Below are 24136 nucleotides of genomic sequence, written 5' to 3' on the forward strand. Positions count from 1 at the left end.
TGGGCAGCAACATCAGAGGACCACACCGGCTGCCCTTCCTGTCAGCTAAGAACAGGAAACTGAGATTACATATCAAACAGGCTGACCAAAATTGCACAGTAGAAGATTGGAAAAATATTCTCTGGTTTGATAAGAATAAGGTGTAAACAATATGAAAGTGTGAATTCATCCTGCCTTGTAGGATGAATTCACTGCACGCTGTGTTGCGGGAGTATTTTCTTGGCACACTTTGGCCCCCTTAGTATCAATTGATCATTGTTTAAAACTACAGCTGACCTGACTGTCATGGCCATCCCTTTATGACCACAGCACACCCATCTTCTGATGGCTGCTGCCAGCAGGATAACGCACCATGTGACAAAACTAAAATGACCTCAAAGTGGTTTCTTGAACTCAGTCAGCCTCCTGAGTCACCAGGTCACAATTCACGATTTTTTTAAACTAATGCCTAGATACCAAAAGCTGCAGATGTCATGGTTTTAATCATCTGACAACCTAGTGCACATTACGCCAAATTAGGGTCTCGAGTTAAAATACCATTTGACTCCACATGAGCATTTGGTCAGCTGAGTTGCATACTCATCTGCTTCTATTGCAAACAATGACTTTCTGAGACGGTCCAATGACACATTTTTAAATTACCCCAAGGATGATTTCTTGCCCTGTATTCCTTAATTCATAACTCAGTAATACTTTAAAAAAAAGCAAACAAATAAGTAAAAAATTGTCACTGCATATCTGACGAAATACACACTGATACAAACCGATCTATCACAAGCTAATATCTGCCAATAGTCCAATAAAACAAAATTAGTTGACCAGGCTCAGTTGTCCGCGGTCACAACGGACAGCATGCAAAATTAGTCCATTGTGGAATTGATGTGGACTGCGAATAATTATCCCTTCATTGGTTTGAAGTAGTTGTGACTTTGGTTTGCAGATTCTGGCTAGCAGTCCAGGAACTAAAGAAGCGTCCAATTAGAGAAGTTCCAACCAGAGTCCAGGAGATCTGGCAAGAGTTTTTGGCCCCAGGGGCACCCAGTGCCATCAATGTGGATTCAAAGAGCTACGACAAAACCACCCAGAATGTCAAAGATCCTGGACGCTACGCCTTCGAGGATGCACAGGTGAATGGTTGCCCAAAAGGAAATGATGAAGAGATGTTAAATAATAGCCACGGCTGTTTAGTTTGTGTTGCACAATGTAGAGAGGAATAGGAACATTCAGCCTGTCACTGGGACTTGGACAGTGATCAAACTAGTGCTGAGTGTACCTGACAGACCAATGAGATATTTACTCTTAGCAGTTTACAAACCACAGTCTTGGGGATCAGTGAAAGATTTTTTTTGATTTGGTTTTAGTACAAGTGTTATTTGTGTCTGACTTCATACTCGTGCTTTTGTTCATCATTCTCACATTATGTGTTTCTTCACCAGGAACACATCTACAAGTTGATGAAGAGTGATTCTTACAGCCGTTTCATCCGTTCCAGTGCCTACCAGGAATTACTACAGGCCAAGAAGAAGGTAACAAAATCAAATAAACCATAAAGCTTGGCTAAAAACATTTGATAAATTAGTTAGTGAGAAAATAAGATGAGAGAAGTACATGTAGATGACATTACGTGACACTCTATTTGGATTTGAACTGACTCTGCTGACTTGCTGATGCTGAAATAAGCCCTTCTAGCAACCAAAGTCACACCTTTTCAAAGTCTGTTAAATTACATTTTATCCCATTCCCAGTAATCCCCTTGCATAAAAACAAGTCTGCAACTTGCTTTTACACTTACCTGTAGTATCATACAGTGTATTCTGCTACAGGAGTAATGTTGATATTTATTTGTTCACTAAGGGACAAAAATCAAGAAATTGACAATTATATTGTTATTGACTTATCACAGTAAAGTTAACTCAGCAGCAGACAGATTTGGAACAATACAGGAATCACAGTGGATTTGGATTTCCCATGCCTTATTGCTTTAGCAGCCTGGTGCATTTCAGACTCCAAGTAGCTTCTTGAAATTACATATTTGTTTTTAGACAAAATGATGTTAAATTCAGTTGTTAAGTCTATGTCTCCCAAACCAAAGTGCAAACCAGTTCAAACCAAAAAAAGTTGCAAATAAAATCGGACCGCTGCAAACAATAACAGGCAAAGCGGATTTGTACAATATATTAATGGAGTCTCTTTCAGGTGTATTTGATGGAGAAGCTGATCAGGACTCTTGTCAGGCTTGTAGAAACTCTTATGAATACAGAAAAATGGGATGTCATACCATGCAGAATATTTCAGCATTACACAAGCGCATCCACGTGGTTAAAAACCTACCCTGTCTCACACCTCCTACTCTTTATCAGCCCATCTATCTGGCAAATAAAATTTCAGTATTGTATTAATGTTTTTTTTTTTAAAAGAAAAAACTGTTAAACCTACATCAATTTTGGGGCATATGTTGTGTTAGTTCTTCTTTTTGATTGACTATGATGTGAAAGTAGTATGTTTTACATGATGGCAGAATATTCTTTTTTTATGCCAGCTAAAATTAAACGAAGCCTGCATATTTTGTTGATCTAGCGATTCTTACATATGTGTAATTTGTTTAGTGACCTATGAATCCACAAACTAAAGTCACCTCAAATATGTGTTTTTTTTTTTGTCTCAACAGAAAAGTAAGAACTTATTCTGAAGGGTCTTACTCCCAGGTAATGTCCAATGATACCATATCATCTTCATGTACTACATTTGGTTGTTGTTATTTAATTCTTGTCAGCATGTTGTGATTGCTACTCTACTTAAATGTTGTGCTAAATTCTACCATTGAATGTAATACAAAATGTGCAATTCCTGCACTAAGTGTGTTGTTAAAATACTGTGTATTTCTTCTTCCCTTCTTCCACCTTATTCCCTATTTTCATTCTTTTCTGTCTTCTTATCTCTTCTCCCAGCGCAGGGGAAACCACTGGCATCCAAGAGGTTGACCAGTTGTGTGCCATCATGCTAAAATCAATGCCAACTCTCTCTCTCTCTCTCTCTGGGACATGGAGAGGGGAACCATTTCATCTCTTCATCCTCATTGTCTGTCATCTGCTCTTGGCCCAGCCGGATGATGAGCCAAGCCTTCTGTTCATCTGTTGTCCACAGGATGTTGCATGTCCATGGAGGGGATGTTCCTTCTTCTCTCTCCACTTTCAATACCTGATATATTTCCAGTATTCTCAGAAAGGAGGCACTGCTGGACTTGAGGGGACACTGATAGACAGTCAAGATGAAAAAATAAAAAAATGACACTGAAGAAAGTTATACCCAGTGTTCCAGTTCTTTCCATCATAAATGCTGGATCGGAACCTCCCTCCTGTCTCTCACTTCCAGCTGAAACAAATGATGTCAGAGAGAAAAAAAAACAAAAAACAAAAGAAAAAAATGTAGAAAAATATAAAATGACAGCTTAAACTGATAAATCTAACCAATGTCATTGCTTTACATGATCTGAGATCACAGATACTTTGTCACGCTATGGGAAGTGTTGTGCAGAATGAATATACAATATATATATACATATATATATTATGATTAATATTATTATTTATGGTGCATTTATTTTTGCTTTGCATTATTTTATTGCACTACAAATAACTAGCACATATGATTTTCATTGCTCCTGTAAAGTCACATTCAGATTTACATAAAAAAATGCTGTCTCCTGTCTTGCGTAGAACATAATTCTTTGTTATTCTCTCCTGCATTTATTTTTATACCATATTTAAAGACACTTTTACTTACTTGTATTATTAAAGTTGGCCCTCTATCTGTTAATATGGCCTAGGTCTGATTTTTTCTTTTCCTGTATACACACAATTTTAGAATTAAATATTCATTCATTCAAATATTCATCAGTTTTAATATAATCCAACGGGTTTATGCACTTTTGTTTTCTGCCACTAGATGGGGGTAAACTATTTCCCATCGGTTAAAAAAAACAACAGTTTTCAACACAGATCAGCAAAATGAGCTACGGTACTCTGCAGACAAATGGAGTTTTGTCATGCAAAAGTGTCATCATCCTCCGGTTTGCTGAAAGGGTTATTGTTCAAACTCTGCCCATCTGAGGTTTTGCACGGTCTGTTGATGTTTCAGCTCTTTGATGGCAGAAGTGACAGTCAGAGTTTTCAGTCTTTGTGCCCAGTGGTCAGCATAGCCAGAACCGCAAAAGAGACAAACATCATTGTCTCGGTTGCATCAAGGAATGTGAACCGTGGCATTTTTTTTTCAAAGCATGCTGTTAGTGCATGCACAGATGATTTATGGATTGGAGGTTACGGGTTTCGTTTTGATGTGGTGATTTGCCAATAAGAAAGGATAATTTAGGGGGTTTTAGGCAACCATTGTTTCTCTTATCCACTTTCCAAATCTCATCCACTTCCTTAAAAGTAAAGTGCCATTAACTGTCAAATTCAAGGTGAGGAAATGAAAACTTACGATGGAAAAATAAGATAAGGCAAAATCTGTCATCTTAGATTTGCCTATTATGGATGAGTAGGGATTCATATATAAATATATATATATATATATATATATTCAGAATATTAAAGGGCAGACAGAAATAAACAGCCTGTCTCTCCTAGATGTAAGTGAAAGAAATGAAGCTTGATTTGATTCACACAATAGCAAGGACCAATAGGAAAAACCCTCCCATTCTTGAGGAGGGAAAGGGGTGGTGGGGATTCAAACTAAGGCAGGCTTTACAGTGACTCAAACACGCTCAAAGACAGACTGCAGACAGTCTCCACGACACTAAGATATGGGCTTACTGTGACTGCAGTCTGGAGCTTATTTTCTTAATCTAAAAGCCAAAAAGAGAACATTAGACTCAGAGAGAAAGACGTTGCCCAAGAGGATGGGAAACTGAGCACGTCCCAAACTTTAAGAAGGGAAGAAGAGGAGCAAGAACAAGCCTGAGGATACCGCAGATTATGTTGCCATGGAAACCGAAACTTGGAAGCGGACGCAAGGACCACTGAAGGTGGACGATCTCCCTTGAATGCATCGTCGACACATCACTGTCCCGCTGCACACATAAAAAGGTATGCGAACCATACATTACATTTCGATAGCACTGACTTTATACCATATTGAATGCCTCAAGACTCAAAAAAGCGCTTCAGCAGATGATTTTACATATAATCTTTCATAACGCATGGCTTGCACTAATTTGAAATTATTAACATTAAGTTCAAGACAGTTTTCGATATTAGATAATACACACGGGCAGCTATGGTATCCCATTGTAATGTCCGTTTTACACGGAAATATAATGATACGTTATTTAAAGGCGCACAGCTTTGCAGCACATAAGAGGAAATGTGACCGTGTACGTGAACGCGCCATGTAGTCTAGCGTTTGGATTTCCCAGAGAGAAGAGAAACTGTCTGAGTGCTGGTTCATCATATCCCACGTGAGTTTCTGACTGACTGACTCAGTGCGTCTCTGAGTGACTAAGTGCAGAACCATGTAATTGGAACGGCGGTAGTTGTACAGCTATTTAGTATAATGTCCCAGCACTGATGGTTTGATTCCCACTGGGGCCACCCATTGTAAAAATATACACCTTCAAGGCATTGAAAGGTGTTCTGGATAAAAGTGTCTGCTAAATTACTATAATTAGTGGCTGGAGGTTCCAAGTAATTAGTGTTGTGAGTGAGAGAATTAGTGAGTGATGACAGCCTGTTGTACTTTTCTTCTTAGTGAGCTTAAGAGGCAGTTTAGCCTTTCCAGTGAATATGAGACTGAGACATAATGATCTTAATGAACACTATGTGTAGTAAGACCATTTATGTTACTACAATAGCCTGTGGGTGCTGAATAATCTCTACTCTTTTCTTTTCCTCCCTGTTCAGTTGCACAAGTTTATATTCCCTTACGTGTTCTCTTTGTGTTGTGTGCGCTGATACCTCTCCAAGTTGGTTTGAGAACATATGTGTGCATGTGTGTGCGTGTCCCTACAGTATGCGTGCGGGGAATGGTGGGGAGTTTGCCTTCTGATCCTGCTTACGGCTCTGGTGACTGCACCACCTTGTACAATCTGCTCTGATGTCAAAGAGGATTTAGCACACAGACACATTGTAATTTCTTAAGCAACAGAAACCACGTCATTGTGAGTCTCTGGAGATAGTAGCACTGGCATTTGATAGCAAACTTTAGTAACACGGTTAACGTGTCAAGTTTGCACTTATTATATGTAAACAGGAACTTCCCGCTGATGCTGAGGAACGTGAATTAAAACTGTGGAGTAAAACTGCAGTTTTGGCCTGTTGTGGCACATTTTTCAGTTGAAAGCAAACTTTGATATGCCAACAAATCATGAGAGTCTTCAAGAGTAACCATCCTATTACACAGTGGCCTTCTGGTGTAGCAGGCCACAGTAACTCACCAAACATTGCTCAAAGTCAGAGAACTTACATCCTAGTGAAGATCCTAAAGTGGTGCTCATTGGATAAAGAATACTTTTATTTCATATATCATAAAAATATAATAAAGTTTTCCAGCTTGAAATACCTTAAACAAGCTGACACAGATTATAAATGTAAGAATGTGAAACAAAGCTATTAAAGAGGAAACAAAAGGAGAAAAACATTTTGTTTAAGTGTAAATGGAAGGTGGTGTTAATCGCTGTAGCTTATAACGTCTGCAGTGACAACTAGTGTACTATCACAGGATTTCTAATTGGCCTTCATCCCCACTAAAGCACTTTATGTTGCTGAGGCAAAGAAGTTGTCTTACATTCTTGCCAGTACTTAGCTTGGAAAGCATTATATCTGGGCTGCTAGTCATTATCAAGACGGATTGTGGTGACAAATGGCTACCCGAACTGCCTAAAGCGGCTTCCTGGCGATGTTGGCGTTAGACACATTTACACAGCAAAGCCCCTAAAAAGAGCCCCCCAACCCCCAGCTGTTAATGAACCAACAGTGAAGCGTAGTTTGGGAAAATGCAATCCGCAAATGCAGATAATGACATGGTTCCTCTTTGTGTAATTGGCTCCGAGTGAAAACATTTAATTTACCTCTCTTTCCCTTTTTCTCTCTCTCTCTTTGCATCCTGTGTATGTGCGTTTGACTCTGTATGTGTGTCTCTGTGTGTGTGATTACACACACATGTGTGGCCACACATGGGTGCATATGCGTGCGCGTGTGCGTGTGTGGCTACCCGTGTGTGTTTGAGGTTTGAGCTGCACGGTGAATTAAATGCAGTTCTACTGTAATTAACTGCACTTACCAGTCTATGTATGAGACTTTCTGACGCACCAATAATTGAGGCATCAGGTTTTGTTTGTTTTAACCTGCCTTTGAAGACGTGCTGGGAAGATGTTTCGCATGGTTTAGTGGAAGTACATCTGTGTGTACAAATTTGAAAGCCTTGGAAAGGATTCTCCTTTCTTTATTCAATTATTTAACAACTGGATATTTGAAATCTTCAGATATTTAGCTGCCAGGCTGGCGATTTTCATGAATAATTTTGTTTTTCATTTGACTTCAAGATTTGAAAAAAAAGGCCCATTGTTATCCAGACAGAAAACATTACCATGGTATTATCATGCCATTCTGAAAAACAAAACATAACAAGTTCCCACTGATGATAATAGCTGTTTTCCAAAAAGCTTGTGTCTAGCTCAGCAGTCTCTCTGGTATTTGTGTCTGGCATTTGTAATTTCATTAGAGGTTTGAATTTTGGAACCAAGGTCTGCCACAGTTCAGTGAAGCATATTCAAAGTATTTGTGGTTCTGGTAAAACATAAAGCTGTGTTTGTGGACAATATTAGTGTTTAGCAGACACAAAGGTTGTGCTCAGTTCTGTCCCAGCATTAACACTCAAAACCACAGTCGCCTCCTGCCTCTAGGACTGTGTGATGATCGGTGCTGTGTGTCCAAGAATAAAAATCACAAGAGTGACAAAAAAAGAAAGAAAAAGCTCACAAGGAGGGATGAAGTTATATTTTTCATGAACCCCAAGTAGTGTTGGTTTTGTTTCCCGGTGTGTCATGAGTCCAGAAACCCCAACGAGTCTGCAACCCCCTCTTTCCCCCCCCATCTTCTATCCCCAACCACTAACCATCTACCTCAGACTCCCCCAAAAGCCCCTGAATCGTTACCCCAAAACCACAATTTGTCTTGCAGAGAGATTGATGGGTATAGCTCAGCAGGGCCACTACTCTAACACCAGCTGAGTTTGGGGGTGGAGAGGAAGCGCAGTTGCTGACTGTATAGGTCATTTGTCATGCCCTGTGTACACAGTCAGTCAGGTCATCCCTCCCCAGCCCCAAGAGCTATCCAGACTGTAGATCACCGGAGTCACATGGCGCTACATAAGAGACTGATAGAGGGAAAATGGGAAAACAAGAGCCTGGACACAAAAGCAGAGTATGTGACCCTGATCAGGGGTTTGTGCACTTCAACTCCCAGTCAGCAGGAATAAGATGGAGCAGGTAAAGACAAATGAGACTGTCCTTAAGTGGAAGGTAGTTCACTAAAAGATGAAGTGGGGTCAATATTCTCTGATAGAGCAGGTGGGGGAAAGACAGTGGGATTGTTTACTTTAGTTATTCTAACCTTATGGTGGGTGAGCGTAGGGGAGTATATATATGGTCTGTATGTGTGCAAAAATGTACATCTCTAGAAGAACCACAGACATTATTTGGATGTCCAGTTCCCGATTTGGATATGATTTAGGTGCCAAAATCATAATTTCCTGTGTAAGAACTGGCTTAAATGTGTGTCATCTGGACACACATTGTTACTTCAGCCATATAATTGATCTAGTTCCTTAGCAGACTGTACACAGATGTCTTAAGAAAAAAGCAAAGCAAAACCAAACTATAACAAAAAAAAAACCCTTTAAAAAATTCATCAGATTAGATTTGAACAAGAAAAAAATTAACAGTACACTCCATTTTCTGTGCTTAACTAACTGCAACGTATGGCTTTATTTATTTTTTAATAAAAAAAAAAATTCATACTTTATATCTGGTAGATGGACTAACAGCTGCTGTCTAGCTTATGGCAAGTGCTGCTGGGACAGTGATATACAGACTCGAGTGCTCATGCTGCTCAGACAGAGCTGCCATGACCTCAGGGTCAAGGGCAGAAAAAAACAAGGCAAAAAACAAAGTGGATTATGATAAAGTAATTTGTTCCATGTCAGAGTGAGTTGCAGGTTCAGGAAAGGAACAAAGAGAACATACGAGCAGAGCAAAGAAGAGTCTGCGAATAGTAGCAGCCAATGGCCTTGAGGCCGTTTGGTTCTCTGTCAGAATTTCTAAGTTGGTGTCATGCAATGCTTGTCAAGAGCAACATCTGCTGAAAAGATGCTTGAGTGATGGTCAAAAATGTGCTGGCGCAAATACTGACAGCTTGCACACGGGCGCGTACTCCGTTTTGACTCAAAGAGGAATCATTTCTCCAGATCATACCATCTCTATGGTGCTGGCATTGTACAAAAGGCACTGGTGATTATGGACAATATAGGCCCATAATCACTCTCACTTTAGTTTTCTTCACGTATATCACCAAAGAGTAGATGAGTGAACTGTACGGCTCTCCGACTCTTTCCCTAATAACATGCAGATGGGCCTCTCTAATGCCTGTTTACATATCTGCGGCATAGTTCATGACTAAAGTAAGCAAAGCCCTAATTATTTTACCCAGCGACGGGACCAATAAAATCAACTTCCCCTTCTCGTTATGGGTGTTTAAGTGTATCCTTTGATGGCAGGGCTTTATTTATTTTTGGAAGAGTTGCGTAGCCGAGAGGAAAGCAAATAGAAGTAATGACACAGAGATGCTGACAAATGGGGGCCCTGGTGATGGATTCATTTCCTCAATGATGCCTGGAAGGCTAAACTGCAAAGGTGGCTCAACAGGAATGAGCATTCTCACAGTTGCAAGCATAATTGGCAACATTAGTATCATGTAAGCATTTGTGTGACTGTCATGTTTCATCTCATACTACCTAAACGTGTTACACCAGCTTTAGTGTAAATGTCCAGATTCTGTTTGTGCAGATGTCTTTCTCAGTCTATTCGCTACATTGTATAGTAATGTATCTCTCTTTGCAGAATGCTGTGGAGAATAACTATCCCTGTCATACTGGCTGGGGTGCTCTGCATCACTGCAGAGACCAAAAAGTCCCGTCCTCAGGGAGCCATCCCATCTCCATACAAGTCCAAAGGAAACCTGTCTGCGGACCGTCACCATCGATTGCTTCAGCAGAAACCAGAGGTGCTATCCTCTAGCCGGGAAGCCTTGGTTGTGACAGAGCGCCGTTACCTCCGCAGAGACTGGTGCAAGACCCAACCTCTTCGTCAGACAATCAGTGAGGAGGGCTGCCGCAGCCGCACTGTGGTCAACCGTTTTTGCTATGGCCAGTGTAACTCATTCTACATACCACGGCATATGGGTCCAAGCTCGAGTCAGGGACAGAGTCGAGGCCAAACCTCAGGCTCGGGAAGAAAAAACCACAACAAAGCCCAGGAGCCATTTCAGTCCTGCTCCTTCTGTAGGCCACATCGCATCACACAGCTCACAGTGCAGCTAGACTGCCCAGACCTGCAGCCCCCTTTCAGACACCGCAAGGTGCAGAGAGTCAAACAGTGTCGCTGCATGTCTGTGGATGTGAGCGGCCATGGGAAACTGTGAAGGGGGACTTAAAGGTCTTTCGAATTTGGAATGACATCATTTATGTGCTGTCAGAGGCAGAAATTCACAAACTTAGCCAAACAAGGACTGGCTTCAAGAGGAACTGTTCTGCATCGTGTTGTACAAAGAATGGCTTGTCTTGCAACAAAATGAAACATGGAACTAGAAATACACAAAAGCTCAACAATGATTTAATTAGAGAGTAGCAGCCATGTTCATATGCCAGTGCGGTTAAAAAGGAAAAAAAAAAAGAATAAATCAAGTGGCTGTGTAGAGACAGTGATAATAAAGCTGTTGGTGTTTAACAATGGACATTTTTTTAGTTGTAGCATTTCAAAAATATCACATCTACCTAAAGGAGTCAAGAAAGTACCTCTTAAAAATGACAGAACATTATGGACACTGAGGATGGCCAAGCAAAAGGAAGTGCATTAAAGTAATGTCCAACTGTATAATTAGTGCAACCAATTAAAACAGTCTTTGTAAAATGTGTATCTATAGGTGGTTCTACAATCTTAGACAGCTTGTCAGTATCTTTTTTGTTGTCGTGTTTCACAAGTATTCTGTTACCCTTTTTGTTTTGTATTAACATGATGATGTCAAAGAAAAGATGAAACAATTCACACCATCCACCTGCTTGGATACAAACCTGATTGTATACTGTACATTTTCCACAAATATACTAGCCAGGAGACAAAAAATAAAGAAAAAAAAACTGCAGCATGTGTAATGGAGTTGCAATGCAATGTATACAATATATACACGTGTGTTTTAAGTATGTAAAAATATATTAAATCTATTTCATATAAAACAAAGTGATGTGTAGTGTGCATATAATTTGCCATATGATAAACAGAGATTGATCACCAATAACAGAATTTTTATCACAAAAATCAGGGTAATGTCTTTTATTCAATAAATATATATTTATATAATTTTTTAATGGTCAGATGTATTCAGTCAAAACACAGTGCTGGTATTGTACATTAAAACCACATCACATGATTCTACTGCTGATTTAGCCAATGGATATTCACACTCTTTCACATAACACAAAAGGTAAAACTATCTGCATAGGATTTTGCTTGAAAGAAAGCATATTTACATTAATGTTGAAAAGAACAATAGTGGGGATTTATCAGATCACATGACTTAGAAAGACATGACCATTTAAATAAAAAACACTAAAAGATGAGGTGCTGTATGTAAAACACGTAGAATTCGCAGTTGAAACGCACCAGATGAAAATCTTGAAAGGAGTAAATTAGTTATTTTTCAGGCCATGTAAACAGACTTTTCTTCCTTGGAGGTATCATTGAATCACAATTGATGCATCTCAAAAATAAGCTTTGTTCAACTCATTTAAAGTCTCCACTATGCAATAAGGCACCATATAGAAATATTATAAAATCCTGTGCTTTTCACCATCAAGGGAGATGTGAACAACGTGTTAATGGTTTTTCTAGAAACTGAGGGTTGGAAACGGCAATAAAAAATGGCTACATATTATGTATACTGATAAAGCTTGAACATAGTGTCACCAAAAAACAAAACAGAAAAAGAACACCAAGTATTTATAGCAAATTTTCATGCAACTTGAATTCAGTAATCAGCTTAGGGATGCCTTTTTATAACACAGACTCGTTTCATTTTGTGAAATGGTGGGTAAGGACATTAGCTTTAATCCCAAGTTTAAACGATACACTTTGAACCAGCTCACACTCGACAGCCCTAAACCAATTGAAAACAAATACTGGGAGCAAATAAACGCTAAAAATGACTGATGACTCGTGTCAGATTGTACAAACACAGCTTGTGCAATAGGCTAGGTGATGATAATTTTCCATTGTCTGCTTCAGATCTTCTTACCCAACTTTGCTTTCTGTGGAAAAAAAAAAGACAAGAAAAAAGTGTGAGTTATTTACAGCTGGAAGCACTGGCGCTCCGCTCTAAAATGTTACTATAAGAGCCAGGATTGTTGTTTCTTAAAACACTGACAAGCATTTGCGAGCAATTGGGTCTGTTAGGTGAAAGAAAAAGGCAGGTACTGCTAGAATTACAGTAAATAAATAGAAAACAGATGACTCCATACAGTAATAAGAAAAAGTAAAATGTTATGCATACTATTCCAGTTGCATGTTTGGGTGTCACATTGTAGGAAGCCTTCTGCCTGGCCTGTTTAAAAGACTCCTCTGCCATTTTGACCCTAAAAAAAAAAGGAGAAATAAATGCCAATCATGTGATAAAGATGTTAAGAGCAATTAATTAGCTGCATAGAGCTACACAGAGTCACTAAAATTCACCATTACACCATCAAAAAAGAAAAATGTAGTATAGTGCTAAAGATTTCAGGTTTATACCATCCAAGTTGTGGTCATGGAGCATTTAAACACAAGGATTTTGGTTTGACAGGAGGCCAGACCTTCTACTCTGAAATGATTCACTCTAGTTTACTATAGCAAGGAGAGGGCCAGAAATGTCACTACTCATTTGCTCTTTAAAAAGAAAAATGATTAACATGCTGGCATTGAGTGAGTAGAGCAGTTTATACTAGCAGACTCGCCTGTTGTCTCTACCCATTACATGTTCAATGCATGGTAGTGCTGCATCTTTGCATGCCCATACAGGCAGAAGTGAGGATTACCATCTACTGTTCCACATATGGCAAAGGACAAAGAGTTAATGCTTTCAAATTAGTTTTTATTCTTTCCTACTGAACAAGCAAAGACTATGACATTGGACCTCGCTTACAAATACTATCACAAGTCAATCTTCATTGGAAATAATGGACCAATTTGCTTTTTGTTGACATATGCAGCTATATCTTCATATTTATCAAACCACTGGAAGCTAACTGGATGATGCATGTGTTTTTTTTTCGTTGCTGGGGTAAGGACAAAGATTTGGGTCATTTGCCCTCTTTCCCTTCATGAATTTGAATGAATCTGATAGGATCTTCAGTGAACATGAGATGCACTGCATGTTATTAATGGTTTGGAAACTCAAGCTTGGGGAAAATTCAAAATGAAGGAGCACTAGGCACATCTGTTATCACATTTTAAGGCTCCCAATCAGAGAAAATAAGAAAAAAAATGGACTGATATCTCAGCAATACTCCATTTTTAGTCAAAAGTTTTAAGCGTCCTATCAGAGGGATTTATCCGTATCATGGAAAATGTCACATTGTGGAACAGGAATCTTCATATGGCTCACCGCTCTTGTAAGATCAGCTTATTCTGCTTCTTCCACTGGTCTTTAAAATCTGTGGAAAACTCATGCCAAATGGAGAAGAATGTGTGGGGAGAGACTTCTTTCTCTCCTGCCTTCGGTTTGACTGAGAAGGATACACTCAACTCCAAGAAACTGAGGACAGAGAAGAAAAACATTACTTCAAGACCAAAACATTACAACACGAGATTACAGAAAACTATACCAATTATTGTGAAACTTGGCAGTCCTACGCAGATATGCAAAATATGATAGCTAATCTTGGAATAATGTGCTTTTTGGAGATTTAATAGTAGAGTAACTAAAAAAAAAAAAAGAATAAAAACAATAATGACCGTGCATTTCAACGAAAAAAAAAAAATGCTATTAGTGCTGCAAAAGCAAGAAAATCTGACTTAACCAAAATGATGAATTTTGCTGTATCGCTCCTTTTCCTTATCCATATGAACCTCTTTTGTATGTTTGTGTATACATACGTGCACATACTCTATTGGTGTGTAAGCATGAGTGATGAAAGACAAAGGAGCCAAAGACAGATCTTGCAAAAAGAAAGTGTGCATAGAGCAGCGGATGACATACACTAAGGTGTTAAATGTGGCAGCAATTTTGAGTGGATTAATATCGTGGACAGGTTGGGGTCTCTTTGTTTGGAGTGTGCTATAGGAACACATTCCAAGCCAGCAGTAACAGAAGCCTGGAGCCATGGCTGTCTACTCTCGCTCCACTTAGATAAACAACATAGACACTGCATAGGGGGCCTCCCGTCTACTGAAGGCCTGGCATGACGGCCTGCACCTTCCATGTAATTGAAGGAACCAGGAGTCATAAATATTGACAAAGCTGCAAGATTATATTTCTTCACTGCAGCGAGAGTATATCACTTTAAACTGTGTTGGATTGCATTATACCTTACTTTCAAATTCACAACTACAATCACTGCTTTGAAACTTAAAAGACGACCAAATGTAAATCCAGGAAATAAAATGCAAAGTAACATTTATTTTTTGAGCAAAGATATGTAGGAAAAGGTTTTTAAACACAAACACACACACACACACACACACACACAACTCTTCTTACATCTTCTGAGTTTCTGCTAGCTGGTTCTCCTGCGTTTCCAGTTCAGTTTTGGCTGTGAAAGAGTAAGAAAAAAAAATTATGCATTTGCAAATAGACGGATTTTGCATTTCCCTTAAAAGACAGCTCTTTCATTTATAGTGTGATTTGTATATACCAGGAGATTCAAGATGTCACCATTACTTAACTCAAAAGTCCTGCTCAGGGTCAACATCGAGCCATGACATTATTGAGTGTTGGATTGTATGCTGTTGCACAACTGACAAATGAGTAGTGGAGATTGCAGAACAAGTGCTTCTTTGTGTAATATTACTTCAAATGGAGACAGATGACTGTGTTCATGTTTGTGTGAGGTGTGAGGGAGTAGTTGGACATCATGGTGCACATTAGCAAGCAGTTCCAGCAGACCACAACACTTATCTTGGGGTGCCATCGGGATCATTTTGACTGCGTTATAAATTATGATATGAACGAAAAGCAGTCAAATGTGACAGCCTTGGTTAGACAAGCATCGCAGGTTAGTACTCATCAAATTTCAGATCCAAGGGCTGATTTTTCATCTCATTTTTTCAATATATCAGCAGTTGTAGAGTCGATCCAGCTGTGTTTTGTTGGTCTATATCTTCACTATGGTGCTGTATAACTGTCAAAAGGCTAGGCATTAAATTCTTGCCCAGATAACATCTCTTTTCCCTCAAGGTCAGTAATGTGTAACCTGCTGTCTTAAACTGTCAAATGATCAGAAATGACCTATGGCCTGCAAATAGCTTTGTGAGACAGATGACAGTAGATGGAACAGAGAATCTTTCCTGGCACAAACCCGTGTGCTGCTTTTACCCAGTTGAATATCTGCTTGCTTTGTGTAATTGAAGCCAGAACCACATCTAAAGATCTCAGACAAACCTGCTGAGAGGAGCTCTATGCATTATCATTCTAAAGTGCTAAATCACTCTGCAGCCTACAATCTTGCCCGTCACTGCAGATTGTCCATCAAAAATGATAACAAATTGATGAGAAATATGAAGTAATGCGACAACATTTTTAAAAAATTAATATAAAATATAATATATAATAGACTGTTAAATACCCTTTATCATGCCGAATGATTTAGTATCAAGTCTATATAGTTTGCTCTTTTCTAATAATCTTATTGTGATGTTGTTAAGATATTGTGATATTATGGGAGAGAATCAAACAAAAGAGGAAAACTTAAAAAAAAGGTTATTTAAAGATATAAAACATCAGCATTGTTGCACAACATCAACATGTCTATCTAAAGTCAATATTTCTTTTTTCCATAATGTGCTATGCATTGATGTTTAAAAGTTTATTTAACATTCTTGGCTTATTTGCTTTGATTTCTTAGGTTGCAGTTAGTAGAAAATGTAGCAAGAGTATGTCATCAGTCATACTAGTAATCTTTACATTCATCAGAAACAGATTATCACATGGCCGGTGCTCTCTTGCTAGTCATATTGACTCCATCAAAGGCCTGCATGCATGAGAATTTGTGAAGTGAGTGGAGAAAATGGAGCTAGACCAAACAGCCAAGCTCCAACAAGTCCGCTCCCACTGTTATTCTGTGGTTAGTTGCATGGTCAGAAAATAAACAAAAGCGGTTTAAACTGTGGAGCCAGAAACGGTTTAACCCCAGGCTTTTTAGAAATTACAGAAATAACAAAAATAAGACATTTGGCTGTTGTTTCTTTTTTCACTGCTGCAGTGGAAGAACCTCAAGAATCCCGTCTGGAGCCTTGTGAGTCACATGTCCATGTTACAGTGCTTACATTCTGGTCTCAGAGGAAAAACCTCATCATTTGCATCAAAGAGAGAGCCCCCATATTTCTCTCAAACGCACAGAGAGAGGAACGGAGATGGGGAGAGGTGGAAATGGGAGAGATGCTTTCATCTGCAGACTTCCTTTAAAATGGACAGTGAGCATTACTGCTGAAGCACATATGCTATGTATTAGACTCTCATTTGAATACAAAAGCAGTTGGCCTGCAAGTTGGGTCCTTCAGGAAGATTGGTCACAGTCAACTGAATGTACCCAGGGTCAAAGCCAGTGCTACATAAATAATGACTATTGGTTTGTTTTTCTAAAACAAGTGTTTAAAAAAAAAAATCCAGTAAGTCTTACACATTTGAAGTAGACTGCAATAATCTAATATTGCTGCATGCAGATGTTAGATTACAGATAAAAGCTCAACTTCATGACATCTGGTGAATATGACAAATAAACACGATTATATTTTGGGTAGATTTTGATGCTATTTAAACAAAAATGCAGTAGCTTTTTCCTGTTGACTGAAAATTTGCAGCTCACAAATTTTATTATCACAGCCACGGTACTCAGAGGCCAAACCCTTTGTTGTTTTCATCCAAATACCTCTAGGGCAAAGTATCATTATTCCAGTCAAATTCCTCTACATCTGAGTGCACAAATAAAGACCAAGTAATATTCAAAGTCTACTTAATGAAAAAGATAATTTTCCAAAGTCTGTTTTACGCCACATTATACAGTTCTCCTCTTGGCAGTCAATTTACAGCAAGAAGCTACATGACAAGTTCAAATTTAGACTTTTTTCCCCCCTTTGAGTCAGAGCAAGAGTGCTTCATTTTATTAGGCAGAGATCACGATTAAAAAAACCCTAAACTGACTCCAAGTGCAGTCATGATCTTTCAAAACAGATAGGCAAACTTGAAACAACATCAGTGAATTATTCAATACACCCTGAAATAAACAGAGGTCCCTATGGAAACTACACTGACTGAGTCTTTGTGTGTGTATAGCAACTGTAAAACGGTATGAAACAGATCTTAAATGTGTTTGCAGGCATGGACAACTTGCATCATTCTGATGGATGAGCTGCGTCACATAGGCTCACACAAATCATTAAATTAAAGCATGCACTCTTAAAGTAGTAAATTATTTCTATGGAAAGGTCTGATACTTAACATGCAAATTCAGCTGCAGATCTGGCAAGGATTTTCAGCAGAAGAACAGTGTTTATGGAACTCCAAATACACTACAGTGACTATGTTTAAAGTAGGGCTGAACGATTATGGAAAATAATCTAATTGCGATTTTTTGCCCCAATATTGCGATTGCGATGCGATACGCGATTATTTTTTAAGGTCTTTGTCTTCTGTATTATTAAACAAAGACAAGCAATACATCATATAGTATGGCCAATACTATATTACATTAATTTTAAACTGTTCTTTCCTGGAAGACAGACCTCTGTTATGATGACATGAGGTGATGCATGAATTGATGACTGACATTTTTATTTAACTTCTTCAATCACAACAGTATATTTGAACATACACAATAGTTTATTTTTAGCTTACAAACATCTGAGCATAAAGTGCTGACAAGGAACCCTGGTGTAAACATTAAAATGAAAGTCAGTACAATGTGCAGATTGCAGAAATATACATAAACAAAATCAGTGGCTTTACCACACTCAGTTTTTCGACATCTGTGAACTACTAGACAGTCATTAAATTAAAAAATAATATTAAATAAATAAAACTAATAAATAAAAAATACACACATCTTACTGATCTCTGCAGTCAGTAACATTACACATAAAGTGCAAACATAATAGCAATTGTATAAACACACACACAAACACGCCTTTAAAATTTAAAGGCGTGAAATTGGACGGTCTAGTTCTGATTAGCGTCACCGCTGTCTCGGTGGGGTTTAATAAACTCGGCCGTCTGCTTCTTGCTATCTAAAATATAACCAGACACTGGTGTAAATTCTCGACTGTCTCATACTTCTGTTTAATAAGTTTTCTGTTTGACGTTTAGTCAGCTGTGTGAAAACCAAGGAGGAACCCACCCGGGGGATTAATAAAGTTTTATTTTATCTAATCTAATAACTTTAATCTCAGCCAAACCGATTTACTCACGAACAAACAAAACACTGAAAAAAGCCCAACAATAACATTTTTAGGTTGTCTAAGTGACTTATATATTACGTTTAACCCGAGCAGCGAAACTCCGCGGTGATCTGAAAATGATGTGCCGGGAGTTGTGCCGTTCTCGGCCGCATCAGTAACCCTCGAGCTCCCGGCTAGCTGTCGAGCTGGTGGGTAGCAGACGCCTCTGAAAACGTCGAAGCACTTTTGCAAATATGGGATATCTTGATAAACCGAGCAGATATTTGATGTTTACACAACTACTTTCTCGCCTGAAAATATGTTAAAAGTTTATTTTGTGACCCTGAAAGATTAGTATGAGTAATTTTAAAACTCAGTAGCGGCCGCCATTGCTGGAAACTGGAGTTTGGCTGGGCCGCGCTATGAATTCTGGGATATGGTAGTAATTTGGACAGCCTTCGGCGCGTCGCTGTGACGTAATCGGTCTACAAATGCGGCCTCAGGAGGATGCAGCCCATGAATTTGGACATGTCCAGAGTATAATCGCAGCCTTTGCGGTTAGAAAATTGCACTTGATCATGTCGCGATATTATCGCAAATACGATATATCGTTCAGCCCTAATTTAAAGTAATGAAGGAACATATTAGTGCAGTGGTGTGGATTGTCAGTAATAGACGGCTATGGTACAGATACAAAGATACATCAAGCTTTTGATACAAAGATCCAAACATTGCAGTTCATTGTTGAGTTTAATATTTAAATGGAATTCACTGACAGTCGAGTCAAATAGACTGTAGACAAAATCATATTCAGTTGTTTTCTCACCTCGATTGAGAAATTCATCCATCTTGTCCTTGAATGGTTGCAGGTTCTCTTCAGAGGACAATTTGCAAACTTTCTCCGTTTCAGCAGAGCATGCTGAAATAACAAAAGATTAGAAGATAAGGGGGGTGGGGGAGTCTTCCAGAACAGAAATATTTTATCCACCATTGGCGCTTTAATTATCTGCAGTGCTCTTTAACCTAGCTGAGCTTGCTTTAATAAATCTCTACTGAATTTTTGCTGAATAAGTGTCTGCAAAGACATAATAACCCATAATGACTAATAAGTTAGCCCTAGCAACCAGGAAGGCCTGCGGTCTGATCCCAGGAGAAACTTATTGTTACGCTCGATCTGCAAGCATAACAGATACACAAGCTCAGCTCAAGGCCTTAGAGGTGGAGAGGCCATGAGACGCTTAAGGGAACAACGAGGTCGGGACTGGGCAAGTGGTAATTCATCGACCATATGGTGCCTCAGCCAAAAAGGCAAAGCAAGCTCTCTCTCCACTGCATTACTTGCTGATGTCCTTTGGGCCAGCCAAGGCCATTTCTACGCCGCCTACCTATCGGAAAACCCCTCTGGGAACTGTCATCGAAGCCCATGTCTGCTAGAGCACTCAGCTACCTCTGCTAGGTAATGAAGAGGTCTGCAGGTATAGCATGTGATGATGTATTTATGTATGGCCAGTATGTGCCACAGCCACTGGGGTCGAAAGTCAGTTTCCCCTGTGAGCAACTCCATCTTTATGAATTGCAAATAATGAACAGCCTAAAGAATCATTACAGCAGAGAAAAAACAATATTTGGCAATACGTTTTAGGCGTCTGATTGGTTTAGCAGCAAAAACACATAAAACATGATAGAGAACAGACCAGGTTTAGGGAATAGTCGATCAGGCTGCAAGTACACACTCACGTGCATCATTTTGCTCAAAGATACACTTTAAAAAAAATAAAAATAAAAAAATCACCCCTAGAGCAAGAATAATGAAAATGAGCATTTTCTAAATGCTGCATAAATTAAGATGTTTTTCACTCAGCCAGTGAGTTTGGCTTGTCATTATCAAATATCCAAACCTTTTCCTGTGATCTTAATGTGTAGTGACATAACATTAATACAGTTCTCCATTATCCTATTTTACTTTGTGTTTTTGCGTTCCCACTTAAGAGTTATTGTTCCACAAACTCCATGGTTTGTGGAATTATCACATAACCCCCTTTTTCTTGATTCAAGTTCATTCTGTGCTGACTTTTTAAATTTTCAATATAAAAAGCAAAACTAAAGGACAAGATCCAGAGCTGGTAAATGAAGCCAAGGCAAAGTGGGGGGGAACAAACAAACAAAAAACAAAAACGTGACTCTTTACTGCACCAAAAAGCATATTCTAGACCAGTTTTGCCCCTGATAACAACATGAAATAGGGTGAATATTTTTCTTCCACCTCAACTTCTTAATCAGGGGCATGACCTTTTTGACTGACAGGCCTCTCACAAACAGCTCGAGATTAAGCTGGACTTCTTCACTGTGCGTATCTGGTGCATGTGGAGCATTTTTAATGTATTATCTAAACACTAAGGCTTAGGTGAGTGAAATTCTGGTGTTTTTTTCCACTTAGCACTAATCAGCCAATGTGGTTGCACCTATGCAGTTTATGAATACAGCTTGCTAACAAGGGTAGCTAGCCTTAGCTGATAAATTAGCATTCCAACTCTTAGCAACTTCTAGGTCTAATAATAATAATAATAATAATAATAATGATAATAATAATAATTTGTGTCACCAAAACACTATTGTTGAGGATTAAATGCTGACCCTGTGTGAAAAACATGGTTAATAAAGGTCATTACTAACCATGTTACATGTAGTTTCCCCAGTTGCATCCAGATTCTTTTACTATTGTAATGCATGCAGAATGTGGTTGGGTATTTGATTGCTGAAACAAGTAAGTTCTTTCCTGAAAAATGGGTCATCTGGATGGTTAATGTTTCTCCTAATACGGTATATATTAATCAGCCTTAATCAAATCTTTGCAGATCAGAGAAGTATCCATACCATGTTCACTAATGCACCCCTACAGTATCACAAAAGCTTGCTTTTGAGCTATGCACTGAGACGAAGCTAGGCAGTCCCCTGACACTTGAGTCCTGAAGACCAGCATCTATAATTTTCAGTTGATTATGAGTCACAGGACAGTTTTCCACATTGCCTGAGTCCAATTTAAAATGTTTGGGTAAAGAGTTGGCACCAGTGATTCATCATCATGTTTAAAAATGTTTTTTCCTTGTATGGTGGTTTTAGTTAACTGTGTTTATTGACAATATATTTTGTAAGTGATTTTGAGCTGGTGTGCTGATTTCCACTATAGAATTGAGGCTGTATTTAATCCAGTGAGGCCAGAGTATCTGACTTTTTTTCAATACTTGTTTAAGTCTTCCTAAAACAGTCTTACTGTTCTTTTTAAGTTAAGAAATTTAATTCCTAAATGGCTTAACTATTTATCCATGCAGTGTATCACAGAGTAATAATCCCTTTATGTCTTTGCATCTGAAAAACTTACTAGTATGCCTTTTATATAGCCAGCTATGTTATTACTCTAATTAACAGTGGGTTCTTCAACTAGTTGTCGAACAACCCACACCACCCCATCTCTTAAAACATGTCACGAGTAACAAATTTAAAATGAGCACATATTCCTAAAATAGCATTTGTCTTTCTATTGTTTTCAGTTTAACGCAGGATTTAAATGACTTACACATCATTTCATTGTGTTTTTATTTTATGTTTTACACAGTGGTCCAACTTTTTTGGAAACGTGATTATGAATAGCTGCAGTTATCTTCTGAATAGTCTCATATTTGTATTTTTGAGTTCCAGGACAATGAGGAGAGCCTGAACAGACTCTCTCAGTAGTAGAAGTTCCTTGACCTTTCCCTGTCTATATTTCTCTTTCTCGTTCATGACGACAATAAAGGTACGCCAGGTCCAACATGAGTCTACATCTGACAAGTAACATCTGCTTCCAGTTAGCTTGTCTGTACAACAAACAGATGCTATCTCAATGTTGACTGGCCTGTGCAATCCACACATGACCATAGCTGGTCAGGTCTGGAAAATTATTTTGCATTATGCAAGCAACACTTAAATTCATACATTTTTTTTTTATCATGTTGCATAAATATCAATGCAGTGTCATTTTAAACATGCTATAAGACTTGCAGTAATTACAGAACAACCAAGTTTACAACCTTGTAAGCATTTTGTAAATACTGTGTTTAGGATGTGCCCACAAGAAGGAAAACTATGGAATGTAAGTTTATCACTGTACCATTAAGGTCTTTCCTCAACTTGCGGAGATCTCTTTGAAAGTCCTCAAACTTCATCTGGGAAGCCTGGAAAAGGTCCAGGGGCTCAGGCAGAGGGTAGACGCATGTCTCTTTGCCAGCATCCTGGTTAAAGACAACACACATACATGTGCAAAAACACACACACTGCAATGTCAAAATCAATCTTTCTCAAATGGAAGAGGGCCTCTCTATACTTTACACACAAGGCAAGATTTAAATAAATGTCTTGAGGGACCGACATGTACTTATCAGCAGTTCAGACATGCCAGAGAAGATGTCTAAAACTACAGCAGATAATGACCATTAAGCCGGGGTCACAAAGCACATGTCAATTCTCCTCATCAGCATTAGTGACAGGTCATAATGAGTGCTACAGCCATGTCATGCAGGTTGATTTTGGCAAGCTACACTACTGAGTTCATCTCATCTGGAGAACCTAATTATTTACACTAGCGCTGCTTTGGATGCTGTGCCAATGAACAGACTGCAGGTTTGAACGAAGCCAGACCAAAGCAGAGTAGGAGCGGGAGATGAAGAGTGAAAGACAGAAAGAGAAGTATAAGAGAGAGCCTGGGAAAGCGAGAGAGGGAGGGAGAGGTAGAGAGAGATTTGTTTCTGCCGTAAATGAGGAAAGGGAAAATAAATAATTTGATAAAGGATAAGCCATGGTATCCTCTGGCAAGAGAGGAGATGAAAAGAGAGCTCTGGAAGGATTTCTAAGCAAATCAGACTAAAACAGAAAAGTGATTCGAATAAACAGGAACCAAAACATACCTCATCAAAGTGCCTTAAATAGTAAGCAACAATGTAGGACAAAAGACTCTGGGAGTTATCCTGAAAGAAAGAGAAAGATCCAAATAAATAAACCAAGATCCCTTTATTTATTAATTTAATCATTTTGGAGCAGGACGTTTTAATTTGTGCAGGGCAAACAAGAATGGAGACAGCAGCCTTAGAAGTTAGGAATAAATCATGACATTGGAAGAGTACTACAACAAAACAACTGTGCTTGGCTGGCCGTCATAACTTAAGAGTTGGTGGAAAGTTTGATGTTCTTTATGGATACCTTACTCTGTCCGCC

General features: G+C 38.8%; 3 protein-coding genes across 5 annotated transcripts in view; 2 read left to right on the forward strand and 1 right to left on the reverse strand.

Annotated features, from left to right (window-relative positions):
- Window positions 1–3816, forward strand: part of rgs7a (regulator of G protein signaling 7a) — a 55860-nt gene extending 52044 nt beyond the window's left edge. Inside the window, exons 15-18 of one of the 2 annotated variants that reach the window (XM_082556330.1) lie at window positions 941–1127; window positions 1437–1526; window positions 2669–2705; window positions 2949–3816. In XM_082556330.1, the coding sequence (XP_082412456.1) occupies window positions 941–1127; window positions 1437–1526; window positions 2669–2689 (298 nt within the window). In that variant the 3' untranslated portion in view covers window positions 2690–2705; window positions 2949–3816. The remainder of the gene's footprint in view (window positions 1–940; window positions 1128–1436; window positions 1527–2668; window positions 2706–2948) is intronic. The other variant, XM_082556331.1, reaches the window with a different exon arrangement.
- A 906-nt stretch (window positions 3817–4722) lies between these two features.
- On the forward strand, window positions 4723–11506 carry grem2a (gremlin 2, DAN family BMP antagonist a). Its single transcript, XM_082557467.1, has 2 exons — window positions 4723–5084; window positions 10112–11506. The coding sequence occupies exon 2, from the start codon at window positions 10113–10115 to the stop codon at window positions 10689–10691; it is 579 nt and encodes a 192-aa protein (XP_082413593.1). The 5' UTR covers window positions 4723–5084; window position 10112; the 3' UTR covers window positions 10692–11506.
- A 73-nt stretch (window positions 11507–11579) lies between these two features.
- fmn2a (formin 2a) overlaps window positions 11580–24136 on the reverse strand; it is a 40181-nt gene continuing 27624 nt past the window's right edge. For both annotated transcript variants that reach the window (XM_082557444.1, XM_082557445.1), the window contains exons 12-18: window positions 23830–23889; window positions 23037–23157; window positions 19716–19808; window positions 15000–15051; window positions 13905–14054; window positions 12816–12897; window positions 11580–12573 (exon numbers count right to left, since the gene is read on the reverse strand). In XM_082557444.1, the coding sequence (XP_082413570.1) occupies window positions 12547–12573; window positions 12816–12897; window positions 13905–14054; window positions 15000–15051; window positions 19716–19808; window positions 23037–23157; window positions 23830–23889 (585 nt within the window). In that variant the 3' untranslated portion in view covers window positions 11580–12546. The remainder of the gene's footprint in view (window positions 12574–12815; window positions 12898–13904; window positions 14055–14999; window positions 15052–19715; window positions 19809–23036; window positions 23158–23829; window positions 23890–24136) is intronic.

Source organism: Aulonocara stuartgranti (genome assembly GCF_965226115.1).
Source record: "Aulonocara stuartgranti genome assembly, chromosome: 13".
NCBI lineage: Eukaryota > Metazoa > Chordata > Actinopteri > Cichliformes > Cichlidae > Aulonocara > Aulonocara stuartgranti.